General features: G+C 33.7%; 3 protein-coding genes and 3 non-coding genes across 10 annotated transcripts in view; 4 read left to right on the forward strand and 2 right to left on the reverse strand.

Annotated features, from left to right (window-relative positions):
* The window catches only part of abts-3 (Bicarbonate transporter-like transmembrane domain-containing protein), a gene marked incomplete at both ends in the record, with an annotated part of 24,290 nt that extends 23,424 nt beyond the window's left edge, over positions 1-866 (forward strand). For 2 of the 5 annotated variants that reach the window (NM_001368589.3, NM_001381447.1), the window contains 2 exons: positions 251-420; positions 468-531. In NM_001368589.3, the coding sequence (NP_001355398.1) occupies positions 251-420; positions 468-531 (234 nt within the window). Of the gene's footprint in view, positions 1-250; positions 421-467 lie in introns of all 5 variants that reach the window. The other 3 variants (NM_001381448.2, NM_001368590.4, NM_062827.6) reach the window with 3 other exon arrangements.
* On the reverse strand, positions 826-4,776 carry exp-1 (Gamma-aminobutyric acid receptor exp-1). Its single transcript, NM_062828.6, has 16 exons — positions 4,618-4,776; positions 3,794-3,892; positions 3,615-3,700; positions 3,521-3,538; positions 3,305-3,381; positions 3,193-3,257; positions 2,960-3,081; positions 2,746-2,885; positions 2,632-2,691; positions 2,403-2,540; positions 2,121-2,260; positions 1,899-2,077; positions 1,750-1,850; positions 1,601-1,705; positions 1,089-1,162; positions 826-1,042 (listed from the first exon to the last, which is right to left on the reverse strand). The coding sequence occupies exons 1-16, from the start codon at positions 4,702-4,704 to the stop codon at positions 914-916; spliced, it is 1,620 nt and encodes a 539-aa protein (NP_495229.3). The 5' UTR covers positions 4,705-4,776; the 3' UTR covers positions 826-913.
* A 268-nt stretch (positions 4,777-5,044) lies between these two features.
* On the forward strand, positions 5,045-5,188 carry H35N03.2. The gene has a single exon (NR_051167.1). It is a non-coding gene; the product is annotated as an Unclassified non-coding RNA H35N03.2 (non-coding RNA).
* A 4,146-nt stretch (positions 5,189-9,334) lies between these two features.
* Positions 9,335-12,938, reverse strand: hst-3.1 (Sulfotransferase domain-containing protein). The gene is made up of 6 exons (NM_062829.3): positions 12,768-12,938; positions 12,170-12,350; positions 11,982-12,116; positions 11,714-11,932; positions 11,540-11,669; positions 9,335-9,531 (listed from the first exon to the last, which is right to left on the reverse strand). Exons 1-6 carry the CDS (start codon positions 12,911-12,913, stop codon positions 9,419-9,421), a joined length of 924 nt encoding a protein of 307 aa, NP_495230.2. The 5' UTR covers positions 12,914-12,938; the 3' UTR covers positions 9,335-9,418.
* Positions 12,939-13,741: 803 nt separating this feature from the next.
* F40H3.7 lies at positions 13,742-13,880 on the forward strand. Its single transcript, NR_051168.1, has one exon. It is a non-coding gene; the product is annotated as an Unclassified non-coding RNA F40H3.7 (non-coding RNA).
* Positions 13,881-14,029: 149 nt separating this feature from the next.
* On the forward strand, positions 14,030-14,167 carry F40H3.9. The gene has a single exon (NR_051169.1). It is a non-coding gene; the product is annotated as an Unclassified non-coding RNA F40H3.9 (non-coding RNA).
* The last annotated feature ends 391 nt before the right edge of the window (positions 14,168-14,558 follow it).

Raw genomic sequence — 14,558 nt, forward strand, 5'->3', positions numbered from 1 at the left:
CGTCCAAAAAAAGTTTCATGATTTTCATATTTAATTTTGTTTTTATTATACATGTGCATTCGAACATTGTAGGAAGTCGAGTCTGCAGCAACGTTCGAAATTCCTAAAAAATTCCAATTTTTTGTTGATAATTTTGATATTATGGATCTTCAAAATTGTTGAATTATTGAGATGCATAAAATATTTTGAAATAGAATGAGTCACACGGAGATTTTACAGTTTCATTACCTAATTTATACTTTAATTTCAGCAAGCCTACCCACCAACTCATTACATTCGTAAAGTGCCCCAACGAAAGGTGCATCTGTTCACAGCCTGCCAACTGCTCCAGCTTATTATTCTCTGTGCATTTGGTTTTTCACCGTATCCATTCATCGAGATGGTGTTTCCAATTGTGTGTTTCTTCTTTCTACCTATTCGGTAAGACTTTGCTCAAAAATCGATTGGTTTATAATTTCTTATTTCAGACACACGTTGATTCCGCGTCTCATTGATTACAAGTATCTGGATGCTCTTGACGGTCGTCATTAGAAGATCCAGATCAATTCAAAATTTGTTCCTGGATCCTACTTCTTTCCCAATTCTCCCGTCCCATTCAATAAGTAGATGAGTACTTTCACATTCTCATACGGGTGACATTCCGCTTTCCCTCAAGTCAATCCCCACAAGTTGCTGTAAAATTGCTCCTTTTTAAACTTTTTTTTTTGAACATCCCGAACAATCCGTTTTTCCGAGTGACCTTATTTGTTTCAATTCTACCCCCAAATTGCCCAACTTCATTTCCTTTCAATTTTCTAGAGAAAAATGTAAAATAGAACGAGAAAGAGATGATTATTTTATAAAAGAAACGTGTTGGTACCCGCAAAGTTTTAAACAAAAATGACATGAAACTTCTGAAAGTAGAATTATGGATCTAGTAGATGTCGGCAAACCACTCCGCAAGATTCTTGTCGCAAGCTGGATCCACGCTCACAATGTGCAAATTAGGATAAATCAAAAAGTAGAAGAGACAAAATATTACGAAACCAAAGAAGAATAACATCTGAAACAATTTTAGTTATCATTTTCAAAAAAGATTTCAAAAATACTTGAGAGATCCAATGAAATCGGTGCATTGTTCGCTGGGTGATTCGAATTTCAAGCATATCCGAGAGATGTGATTCTGGAAAATGTCTTTGATGGAAACTATATTGCTTTTAAAACGGTTTTTGTTATCATTCAGAAATTGTAATTGCTGAACGATCTCTAACTTTCTGTGTTCTCCAAGGTCGGAGCTCAAAATTTAATCTCCACCAATTTGTTTTTCAATTTAACTTTGTATTTACTTGTACTTAAAAAAAATAAAGGACACAAATTTTTTGCCTTGCAAGACTCAAAATAGTTTCAATAAGACCGAATTCTATCATGAGACTTCTTTAAAATTTTCAAAATATTCATTGTGGTTAAAATTTTTAAGAAAAAATGCCCAATTTACTAAAATCTTCATTTTTGCCTATTTGAACTTATCGCAGCTATTCGTTTAATAAAAGCTGCAAATTGACTCAAAATTTCTATTGATGACTAAATAACTTTTTTCAAATTTTAATTTAAAAAAACTTACTTCCGTTATTATTTGCCTCTTTATCATCTCCATTTGCCATTTTATCTTCACCATTTGGAACTGTTAGCATCTGTTGATGTTCTTCATTAATTGGAATTGAACCACCTGAACATGACAATTTTAAATTTTATTCCCATTTTCAAACAAACCTCCGTTGTTCCGGAAGTTCATGTTTGACGTCTTCCGGGCCCTCAGTCGCTGCCTCGTTGACATCTGTGACATTTCACGAAGAGAATTCCCGCTGTCGCTTCTGAATTTCAATGTTTTTGGAACATCAATAGAAAGTGACAAGACTCACGTCAACATGATTTTCTGGCGCATATATTTTACAAGTGCCAACTTTATCAGGGAGAGAAAAACAATCATAAAACAGACTCCTAAGTAAATATCCATTGCTTTGATATAACTGACACGTGGCATCATTTCATTGTACGAGAAGATTAGGAAAGTAATTGCCAGAATAATTGATATCATATCCTGAAAAAACTTAAATTATGACAATATGAACAAATTTACAAACCTGAAATTCTGTTTCAGTCTCCATCCATAATGAAACCCATGAAGTTATTACAACTGCCGTAGATGGAATGATAAGTTGAAGAAAACAGAATCCAGAAGATCGGGAAAATACAAAGCATACATAAAGTCGAGAATAATTTCCTGCAAGTCCATATTTATTTTTTTAACAAGAATTTTTCAAACTATTTTTGGCAAGGCCAAATGTTACTTCAAGAATTGGCGGCTACGTTCGAGTATATTGAAATTTTACACTTGAAAAATTCAAAATTAATCAAATACTTACCCGTAGCATAACTTTCCATTTGACTTGTAACATACGCTTCTTGAATCGTAAAGTCTGGCAATCGAATCTTTTTCAATTCAAGTGCAGTTCTTGCTCCTTTCGACCATTTGTAAACAACATGATCCGCTGTGTAGCCATCTGAAAGTAAATTTTCACATTGAAACTGAATTTTTGTTGAAATAAGCTAGACTTTACTAATCCTATTTCCAAATAAAAAAAAAACACTTACAACTCTCAATTCCAAGTTTGCATAGCTGTTTATCAAATGGAAACAATGTCAAGTCCATTGCTGAAATTTAAATTTAAGTTTTGACATCCCGATCATTCCAAAATTATGACTAACTGCATTCACAAACAAGTGATATTCTTCTGCTGTAAAGTAACTTCCCGGTTTCATCCAATCTCAACAAACTTCTGTGCGAAATCGAATTCCGTTGCGGATTTTTGGAAGCAATTGCGTTTGGAACAAATGTGTCGGGAAACCTAGAAAAAATAAAATTATTTCGCTTGTCCGCACAAACATATTGTGATTATTATATTTTTGACCAGCAACGAACCACAAAAAATTGGTGTAACTTTCGTGTAATGCCAATTCTGTCTTGTTTTTGAATAACTTCCGATCATACTGTAGTCGAGGGTCTCGCCACGATTCTCGATAGAACAACTCCAAAGCGTAATCCTGAAATTGAAGAAATTGAATGAAAAATGTTGAAACTGTTTTTCAGGACATTTTTATTGAGCCGATATGTTTTATAGTTTTTTCAAAACGTTTTTTTTTAGTTTTACATACCATGGTAACTTCAGAAACTGCTCGAATATTGCTGACTACGACCGAAACTTCAACGTATGTAGCTTCTGCAACTTCATATAACTATTTAAAAAATGTGTTTCATTTCGAATACCTCCTTTTTCATTTTCCGGAACTTGCCGGTGATCGTACTGTATTCTCCGAAGAAATTGAAGAAAATCTCTGGTCTCTCTGAAAGTTTGATTTTCCAAAATTTTTTCGTTCAGGAAATACATCAGCCTTACAAGACTAAAAGCCGTGCGGTTATTTCAAACTGCAACTAAAAATGTTAGCGGTTAGAATGTGCTTTAAAATGAAAAAAAAATTATACCCATAAGAGTCGACGCCTCTGAAAGTGGAAACGTTAAATTTAAATCAACGATTAGTATTGAACTGAGAAAAAATAAGATTTATCTAATACTCACCCAGAACTGAACACTGATTCCGTATTGGGTTGAGCGAAGTTTTCAGACTCTGTCATTTCTGGTCGATGCTGTGCTTGCCCATGGCTCTGTAAAAAATTTTTTTTGTGGATCCTGAAGTTTTTAAATCAGATAACTTTTTGTCTTTTCATTGATATAGCTTAGAAAACCAATAATCTAACCGATCTGTATTTACTGGGAGCCGCTCCCCGTCCAAGTGGTTCATCATTTTCCTCCATCAAGTAGTCGTAGTGTTGGCTGATGTCCTGTCGATGGTCACGCTGCAAAAAAAGACACATAAATCAATCATTTTTAATGACTCTTTTCTCCTTGGTACTTCTATACTACTTGTTGAATAGACAAAAGTTCATGAGCGTCTGCTTGGTGGATAAGTTGAACTTTTTGAGCTCGTTTTCATAAATACTAATGCTTAAAATTTGAAAACTGTTGAAAATCTTGAATGACTTTTTTTTTTTCATAAGTATGCTTATAAACTCTTAAACCGCTTTTAAAGTATAAGTAGACGGGTGGCCATAAAAACGATGTTTCCCTAATTAACTTAGCTGGAACTAGTTAGTTGTGTATTGCTCTCATGATCTTTCGTTGACTAGGTAAACTTTCAAAAAAATAGTGACAAATAGACATTTGAGATATATGTCAAAGTTTTCCGATTATTGAAAACAAAATAAAATTGATGAAAACCATTCAAAAATTGTTCAATATTCATCGTAGAACCAAAACAGCCAGGAACCGCATTCTCTTGAATCAGGAAAACGGACTCGATTCAGTCCAGTTTTTCAGATCAAAATTGACTGTTTTTTGGAGTTTAAAAATATAAAACATTTTAAACATTTACACAGAGCTAATTTCAGAGGTTTTTTTAAAGATAAAACCACAGACAACCTAGACGTACCCAAACTGAAACATTAACTAACTTTAACTTAAATAAATTGGATATTGTTTCAAAAAAAGATTTTAGTGTTTCATTTTTATTGCCATAACCAACCTGTGCGTGTGGTTGAGGAACAACATAGCTGTTGAAATCTGCCAAAACTTGATGGCATGTTGCCAAAATTAGAATAGATGCAGACATTTTATCAGTTGATATCCGCATTTCAATCTGAATCAATAGGTAACCGTCGGAAGAATAATGTTGACTGGCAGATTGGATGACATCTAGACGAGAAAGGAAATATGACTTTTCTTCTTTGGGAAACAAAAGGAAGTCCTAAAAAGAGAAAAGAGCAGTGTCTAACTTAACTGGTTTTGCGCTAGAAATCGAAAAACGAGAGAAATGGTGAGGGTGGGGGCGGGCCTAAACAAAAATAATATGTAATGTTCCATTGGGACTTTTAAGACATTTTAAGATAAAATAGCTTTTAAAATTCTCAGATTATATACGATTGAAGAGGGAATCAAAAAGGGAAGCCATGTACTTTTTTCAGTGGTTTTGTGACATGACATTGCCTTCCGGGGAGGCGCTGGCTCCCCCATTCAAATATGACATCTGTCTCCAGAATCTTATTCTTTTATCTTTCTTTCTCACTCCATTTTTTTATTTGCCACTTTAGAAAACGGAAAAGGACGGTGAGATAGTAATCCCTTGAGGGAGGAGAACCAGAACAAGGTTCAATTTCACCGAACGAGTAGGAGGACTTTCAAAACATTTGAGCACGATTTATGAGAAGGAATTGCAGGATAGTAGCCCCAACAGGAAAAGATTGATTTTGACAAGTGAGAAATGTCCGAGAAACTCTTGGAGAACGTTTAAAATGAACAGGAAAAAACGACGAAAATTGGTTAACGAAGAAGTGAATAACGAGAGAACGGAATGCACTCTAGAAAAAAACGGATGCTTGATTACACTAGCTCCCCCTACTTTAATTGGTTCCAGAGTTTGGCTTTGTCTTTCTTTTTCTTTAGTCTTTGACAGGAAAATTATCTGGGTTCAGACGAACTCCGCATATTTAGAAATTGAGGGAGATTAAACTGTTCGGTAGATAGACAGTTTTAAGAGAAAAAAACGTCCAAGACATCATTGGTATTGCAAAATTGTCGATCTCGGTTACGGTAGATTTTTAATTGGTTTTTAATTGAGTTGTAAGCCTTCCGTAACTCCTCCTAATTCAAGAGCCAATTTCTTGCCGAAGTTTTGCTCAAAAGAATTAACTTTATTCAAAAGTTGACTAGACTTTACCAGAAGACACAAATTCTTTTTTTTTGGTCAATCAGGCAAGTTCCGAGAAGGTAAGTCTTGGTTATTCAAAATTAACGCAACCAAACTTATGGCAAAAATGCTCGCGCGCCAGCTTATTTTCAAAAGTTTGGCAAAAAACTCAACAGGGTCGGCACCACTCATTATTGGTTTTCAGAAAATTTGTCTAATTTATCCTAATTATTATAGAAATATTTTACTGTTTCAAGAAAATTTAATTACTATTTTGAGCTGGCAACTTTGAAAACCCGTCTTGTATTGGTCACACCTAAATGTCCAAGACACAATAATGGAATAACTGAGAGATAGAGAAAGGTCTCATCACAGAAATATTCCCTGTTGCTCTTGAGCTTCATATCGAAAACATATGCCAAGAGCCACGACGACGACGACGACTAATTCTGAACATTTGGATAGAGGCGGGTTTTTCTTTTTGCACGGGAGCAAAGAAGAAACGAGAGGAATAGGGAGGGGTAGATGACAAAACGGCGTTTTGAATGTGATGTGATTTTGAAATGAAGAAGAAGCCAGGAAGACTCTGAATCGCAACCGCAACGACATACTGGAAGAAGCGTTGTCGTCGACACGAATCAAGTGAGAAAGAGAGATGAAACAGAAGTGGAGATCTAAAAAGGAGGTTCAAAAAATGAATATGATGCTGTTAAAGTGCATACATATGTCAAATGGGAAAATAGATTTTAAAAACCACAAAAATATAGACTTTAGATTTGAAAAACCAGTTGTAAGAGAAGATCTAGTGGAAATTGTAGGCAAATTTGCCTCTCAAACCTGTGACTACCCTTTCTCATTGGCTCCCTGTGCTTATTGCCAACGCATTTTCAGTGTCGACTCGTTCCTAATTTTGTTCGTGAGAAATCCGAGAAAACAACAATTAAAGGAGTGAGATTCTAGGTTGACGTATATGAATTTTCTTGTTAAACTCGCAAAATTGCGTTTCTTCAAACTCTCATATCTTGAAAAATACGCATCTAAAAAACAAATGTTCAATTAACAAAATGATCAAAAATATTTGTTCTTTCTTTTGCATTATTTTACGTTGCATACCATCAATTATTTGTCGAGTTACATAGAGTCAAAATCATTTTACGAAAATTCGCCCTAATTTTTGAGAAGCGCTCTGCCCTACCAGTCATAACCCAACATTCACTGGGTTTCAGTAGAAGAACTTTGTTAAACAGTGATTGCAAGATATTTTTCCACATTTTATCAGTTAAAATTTTTTTGATATTTTTATGTTCAGCCGAGTTACAGGCCGTTTTCTGAAAAATTCAATTTCGCTCATAAAACTCTTCATATCCAACGTATCGACTTGAAATTTTGAAAAATAATCACTTTTTTGAGGTCTCTACAATGTCCTGAAAAATCTTTCAAAAAATCCTGTTAATCTCCAAAATCGTCCTCCGCTCCGAAAAATGAAATCGGATGTTTGCCTTTCGGAAAATGACCAAAAAATGAAATTGGGATATTTGGGTCGAAAAAAATGTTTTTAGAATGCTGAGAACACGTTATTAACGAATTTCATGTTCGTTTTCCATGATTTTTTGTTTCAAACGACCTGAAATTAAAAAATGAGCTTAATTTCATTATCACGTGACATTTTTCTTGCTTGAAAACGATTGGGAACTCGATCAGATTTCAAATGTCTTAAGCGAAAAAATGTCACGTGATAATGAAATTAGGTTTATTTTTTAATTTTAGGTCGTTTGAAACGAAAAATTATGTGAAATGAACATGAAATTCGTGAATAACGTGTTCTCAGCATTCTAAAAACATTTTTTTCGACCCCAATATCCCAATTTCATTTTTTGGTCATTTTCCGAAATGCAAACATCCGATTTCATTTTTCGGAGCGGAGGACGATTTTGGAGATTAACCGGATGTTTCGAAAGATTTTTTAGGACATTGTAGAGACCTCAAAAAAGTGATCATTTATCAAAATTTCAAGTCGATACGTTGGATATGAAGACTTTTATGAGCGAAATTGGATTTTTTCGAAAAACGGCCTGTAACTCGGCGGAACATAAAAATATCAAAAAAAATTTTAACTGTTAAAATGTGGGAAAATATCTTGCAGTCACTGTTTAACAAAGTTTTTTTTTCTGAAATCCAGTGAATGTTGGGAATGTTGGGATGAATGTTGGGACTGGTAGAGCAGAGCGGTTCTCAAAAATTAGGGCGAATTTTCGTAAAATGATTTTGACTCTATGTAACTCGACAAATAGTTGATGGTTTGCAACTTAAAGTGATGCAAAAGAAAGAACAAATATTTCTGATCATTTTGTTAGTTAAACATTTGTTTTCAAGTCGTTCATTTTTTGAGATACGCGAGTTTGAAGATATCAAGTTTAGCGACTTTAACAGAATAATGCATATAACCATTTTTGTATGTCAATTTGTCACTTCTTTCCCTATACTTCAATCTTGTTGGATTTCTCATATACAATAATCACAACAAATATTACCTGAAAAAGATCCACGTTTTTTATAAGTTCATACAACAAGTAGCCAATTTCAAACCTGTTTTTTTTAAAACTAATACAGTTATAATATTACTGTTTCTACTTTCTACTGTGACTACTTTTGTTTAAAAATGACAACTACCTAGGCTAAGTTTTAACGCATTTAAACCAGAATTTAACCATTTTGGCAGCACAAGCCGGGCGTCCTGCTCTGTATTTTCCGGACTAATTTTTACTACGGATTTTATACTATTTTTTAACCGTTTTGCCAGCACTAATTGAATTGAAAAGCCGAAGTGTACATAAAAATCTGAAAAAAACGTTCACTTAAATTGACTCTTTCATTTTGAAGGATTCATTCTGCCTACAAATGCCACGTGACAATATATTCACAAAAATCCGATGTTTTCAATGAGAACATCGTAAGAATGAACATAACCATAAACATAAGACTCACATCAAAGTTAACATGTTTTTTTTTCTTCTGTTTCACACAATTATTTTCCCACTAAGTCTATTGTTTTTCTAACGATATTAGTACCAGATTCAGAACATTTTCTGAGAAGAACTTAAAAAAGAACGATGAGAAAACAGGTGGCAGTATGAGCTGAGAAAATTGATTCGAGATATCTAAAAATACATTTACAAGTGAGCAAAATCGACAGGAAGTTTCTTGACACAGACTAACGGATTCGATTGTTTCTAAGTGAAAAAGGAAGTGACTGACTACTCGTTCAATCCCTTTTCGTAGAAACTGATGATGTCAAGTTTAGATGTTCATCTTATGTAAACTGAATTAAAGGGAAAATGATGTGATTTTATCACAAAATTAGCAGATCGCAGGAAAAAAGCAATCAGTAGTAGTTCTGCACAATGTGTTTATTTGGTCAATTTGATTTTTTCTTTTCGAAGATTTACTGGAAAAATGAATTTGTAGCGAATCCCACGAAAGATTTTTTAAATTATCACAAATTGAGTCTCAGTTTGTTGAAGTTTTTTGTTGAAAGTGAAAACAAGAAAACAAGGAAAAAATCAATAATTTTATTTAAAAAACCAGTAAATCGTTGAGAACCCGTAATTAAGTATGAAATCACTTGATAATAGAGAATAGATTATTCCCAGGAATATGTTCGATTGATTAACCGGAAAAAGTTTTGATTGTGCTCTTCAAACATATTTGATAGTTTAGCCACAACATCTTCGCTTACTGATCGATGCTTTCGACCTGAAATTTAACAGGTTAGTTTTCGAACCTTAATAGCATCTTAATGGATCGTAATATTAAATAATAATTGACTCCAAAGACATTGACCTCTTTTGTTCTTTTACTACCTGTGCTTTAAGCCATCTCATTTTAATTGCCTATTTGCTTTCAATTTTGATCGTGAAAAATCCAATGAAATGAAAGCATAGGGAAAGAGGTGCGACTTCAGATTGACGAACAAAAATGGTTGTATTCATAATCATTAATAAGTAAAGACATGACATAATTATGCGTTTATATAACATTTACAAAGGTCTTCTACAATTCAACAATTACACATTCTAAATTCTCCTCATTAAAATAACATCTACCAGCAAAAAGGGCAAAACAAGGCTTATTGGTCCACAAAACTCACTAAATCAGGTATCTTCAAACGGGCGTATCTTAAGAAATACATACCCACAAATTGAATGCTCAATTAACAAAATGATCAAAAATATTTTTTCTTTCGTTTATATAATTTTTTATTGCAGACAATCGACTATTTGTTGAGTTACGCCGAGGCAAAGTCATTATTCAAAAAGATCCGAAAATTTTGATAACTTCTTTGTTCTACCCGCCATAACGCCATAATCCATTTAATTTCAGTAAACAAATTGTGTTGTATAGTAACGACAAAATATTTTCTGTGTTTCATCAGCTTTGAATTTTTTGATATTTTCATGTTCAGCCGAGTTACAGGCCGTTTACTGAAAAAATCCAATTTCGCTCATAAAACTCTTCATATCCAACGTATCAACTTGAAATTTTGAAAAATGATTACTTTTTTGAGGTCTCTACAATGTCCTAAAAAATCTTCCAAAAAATCCTGTTAAACTCCAAAATCGTCCTCCGCTCCGAAAAATGAAATCGGATGTTTGCCTTTACCAAAAAATTGACCAAAAAATGAAATTATTTGGGTCGAAAAAAATGTTTTTAGAATGCTGAGAACACGTTATTAACGAATTTCATGTTCGTTTTCCATGATTTTTTGTTTCAAACGACCTGAAATTAAAAAATGAGCTTAATTTCATTATCACGTGACATTTTTTCGCTTAAGACATTTGAAATCTGATCGAGTTCCCAATCGTTTTCAAGCAAGAAAAATGTCACGTAAGAATTGAATTAGGTTCATTTTTTAATTTTAGGTCGTTTGAAACGAAAAATCATGAAAAATGAACATGAAATTCGTGAATAACGTGTTCTCAGCATTCTAAAAACATTTTTTTCGTCCCCAATATCCCAATTTCATTTTTTGGTCATTTTCCGAAAGGCAAACATCCGATTTCATTTTTCGGAGCGGAGGACGATTTTGGAGATTAACAGGATTTTTCGAAAGATTTTTTAGGACATTGTAGAGACCTCAAAAAGTGATGTTTTTTTTCAAAATTTCAAGTCGATACGTTGGATATGAAGAGTTTTATGAGCGAAATTGGATTTTTTCAGAAAACGGCCTGTAACTCGGCTGAACATAAAAATATCAAAAAAAAATTAAATGATAAAATGTGGAAAAATATCTTGCAATCACTGTTTAACAAAGTTTTTTTTTCTGAAATCCAGGGAATGTTGGGTTATGACTGGTAGAGCAGAGCGGTTCTCAAAAATTTAGACGAATTTTCGTAAAATTATTTTGACTCTATGTAACTCGGCAAATAATTGATGGTTTGCAACTTAAAGTGATGCAAAAGAAAGAAAAAATATTTCTGATCATTTTGTTAATTAAACATTTGTTGTCTAGACGTGTATTTTTCAAGATATGAGAGTTTGAAGAAACGCAATTTTGCGAGTTTAACGATATAATGCGTATGAATATAATCATTTTTCTACGTCAACCTATGATCCCACTCCTTTCCATACGGGGTTCCGTTTTATTAGATTTCTCATAACCAAAAGTTCGGCAAAGAGAAAAGATAGTCAAGGATTAGTGTTTTGTTAAATTTTCTAAAATTAGTTAATTTGTTCCACTAATTTTTTTGCTGCGAAAACCAACCTTTTGACAGTCCCAAACATCGAACTTTTGTAGTTTTTCGAAAGCAAAAGAATCCCTTATTGTAATCAAAAACCAATTGGCTCGGGGTAATCGATCTCTCTAATCCTAAGAATTCTTCCACTTTCCGTAACTGAAAAATAAATTCACACAAGCAATTAATTTGAAATATTCTACCTCACGAAGGGGGTTTGCTCTGAAAACATCTCCATTCACAAAAAGAAAATTTTTGAGATCAAAGTACTTGAGCCATTTTGAAATATGAACATCGTAAAGAGAATTTGTCATTGGTTTATACTCCATATTGATTTTCTCAATTCCAGCTTCATTCGTTTTAAATGCTTCCACTGATAGCACTGGAAGTGTTTTATTTTGTTCCAATTTGTTGTAGTATACCTGAAGAGATTTTAATTCAGATTTCAAATTCATAAAAACTGAAAGTTACCTGTGTGAAGTCACTAACAGTTCTATATACAGGATGTCGAACAATTAAAATAAGTTTCATATCTGGATTCATTTCGTAAACTCTTTTGGGAACATGCTCATTTGTGAAGTACGCTGGCGTTTTTTCGATGACAATCTGAACAACATTAAAAGATTTTTTTTATGATAATTGTTAGCTTTCAAGCTCACTTCGTTATCATTTTCGACTTCAGGCATTTGATCTCGATACCAATCAAATCCAAGTGTGTAATTTGAATCAAAGAAATGAGTTTCTCGTCTCACAATTCGAACTTTTGGGTGAAGAGCGATTGCGTCTAGTAATGCACGTGTTCCTCCTTTCCGTACTCCAACTATTAAAGCCGATGGGAATCTGAAATTAAGGCATGTTAAGAATTTCTGTGATCTTGTACTCTTTTTCACACACATACAAAGTACAGAAACAAATTACTTTTGTCGTGTTCAGTTTTTTCGCTGCTCGAATTTTCGAGGAGACTTGTAACAACTAAAAAAAGCTTCCGGTTTTAATTGTTTTCACGGAATAATTCCAAAATTCTATGGAAATAGAAATGAATAATATATCACCGCTTTTACTACCGATACATTAAAAAAAGCCACCATGGTAAAGTGGCTAAAAGTTTTGCCATTCACGTAGACATTCGCTGGTTCAATCCATGCGATGGAAAAATCTTTTTTGAAGTTAGTTAGATTTTTGTTGACGATAAATGTCATTTACAATTATTGTAATTCTAAAAAACAATATTCCGAACTCCATAAATATATAACTTACTTTTTCTCCAAATGAGATTTCTCGCCTTTTCCTAAATCTATCCACCATTTGAACTTGAAATTTCGAAAAAATAAGTTATACTGTAAGAAGCACATTCCAATTGTCAATAGACAAGCAACTACACATCTTGTTGAAAACTTGACCATTCTGCATCATTTCATTCTCTGAAACAAGAAATTGAACGATTCGAACGGAATTGGAAACGATTATGCCGAAATGAGCAGGTCGTGCACACTTAGTGCACTTCCACTTCTCAATGAAAAATAAACAGTTTGGAGGGGATTTACCCTTAGGGATAGATATATTGGAAGAGGACAAATGGAAAAGATGGGAGAAAGAAATCTAGCTTCTCTCTTCCAACTAATATGTAAAAATATAATGAGTAGTCCGTCCCGAAAAGGGTTTATGAATTAATAAGGAGTAGGGTGGAAAAAAGGGAATTGGAGAATAATATCTGGTTGACGAGGACGTAAAGAATCAAATCATACGAAAAAGTTTATTTGAATAGTGTTGGTTTGCAACATTAAAAATCAAACAAACCTAGACATTATGCTTTACAGAAAAGGTAAGAAAAAAAATGGAAAGTGGATAAATTTACAGAATTTCCAGAAATTAAAACGCGTTATTCGAAGCGAGGTTATTGTGAATTGGTAAACGAGTCATATGTTCAAAAATCAAAAAAAAAGGTTATTAAATCGATGAATGAGTTGTTGAAATTTTATAAAGAACATTCGAAAAAAATACGGTACACAAAAGATAAAAAAAGTTGATTTTTCTGCGTTACGAAATTTCTCATTTCGACATTCTCGGTACTTTTTTGAACATAAAGTCTAGTCTAGGAAACCTAGAAAACCCTCAATGGAAATACAATTTTAAAACTATATTATAAATTAATTTTCACATAATTAGTTACTGCCAAGAATACACTTCCGGTGTTACTGTAGATAAACTGTCAAAACGTGTGCAAGTATGGGGCATGTCATCGAAACGACCTTCACATCAAAATGTGACCTCCTCACTTCCTCTATTGTTGCTACCGTAAACACGGTCATGACAACTAGAGTGGGGATGATACATTAGCATAATGAGGGAATGATGGTCAAAAGATCTGGGTACGAAGATAAAAATGTTTTCAACAATTTGAAGAAGAAATCGAAAATAAAATGAGAAAAGGTGATAATTGAGACAAGGAGCAGGAGCAGGAGAGTTCTTGCTTTCCTAACTTTCCCTCTCCCGTTGACCCGTTTCCTCTTCCCGTTGTATAATCATCATCTCATCTGTCATTGTCTCTAGTTTCTCTCCTGATCCACTCACTATTACGCTTGTCATCCGAGAATAAAGTGTGCGGGAGATAGAGACGTAAAGAAAATATCTGGTGGTCCGGGAGCAACAGGCAGACAGCAGAAGTGGAAACTAGAGAGGAACGGAACAGATTTGGAGTAAACTAATGATGAACGGGTAGGACACCTGTTCCAAGTTTTTTTTTTGATTTGTCATTTGAGTCGGAAGGATGAGAAGCGCGGAATGTTGGAAAACGACATTTCATTTTATGAGCCACCAGATGGAAGAGATTTGACAAGCAGTTTACGATGTGTCATTTCACACTTTTTACCGCTCAGTGAGAGGTCAAGCTTCTAAACATTTCTTAGATTCCCAGGAAATTTTCGTTTACGTCAGCTCTCAATATATTTACAGTTTATTTAAAGACGATATTTTTCAGAGTAAATTTTAATTTGGTAAATATTTTCCAAAACCTTACCCGTTTCTTTTGTGAACTTTTCAATTCTAATA

Source organism: Caenorhabditis elegans, chromosome II (assembly GCF_000002985.6).
Source record: "Caenorhabditis elegans chromosome II".
NCBI classification, from domain to species: domain Eukaryota; kingdom Metazoa; phylum Nematoda; class Chromadorea; order Rhabditida; family Rhabditidae; genus Caenorhabditis; species Caenorhabditis elegans.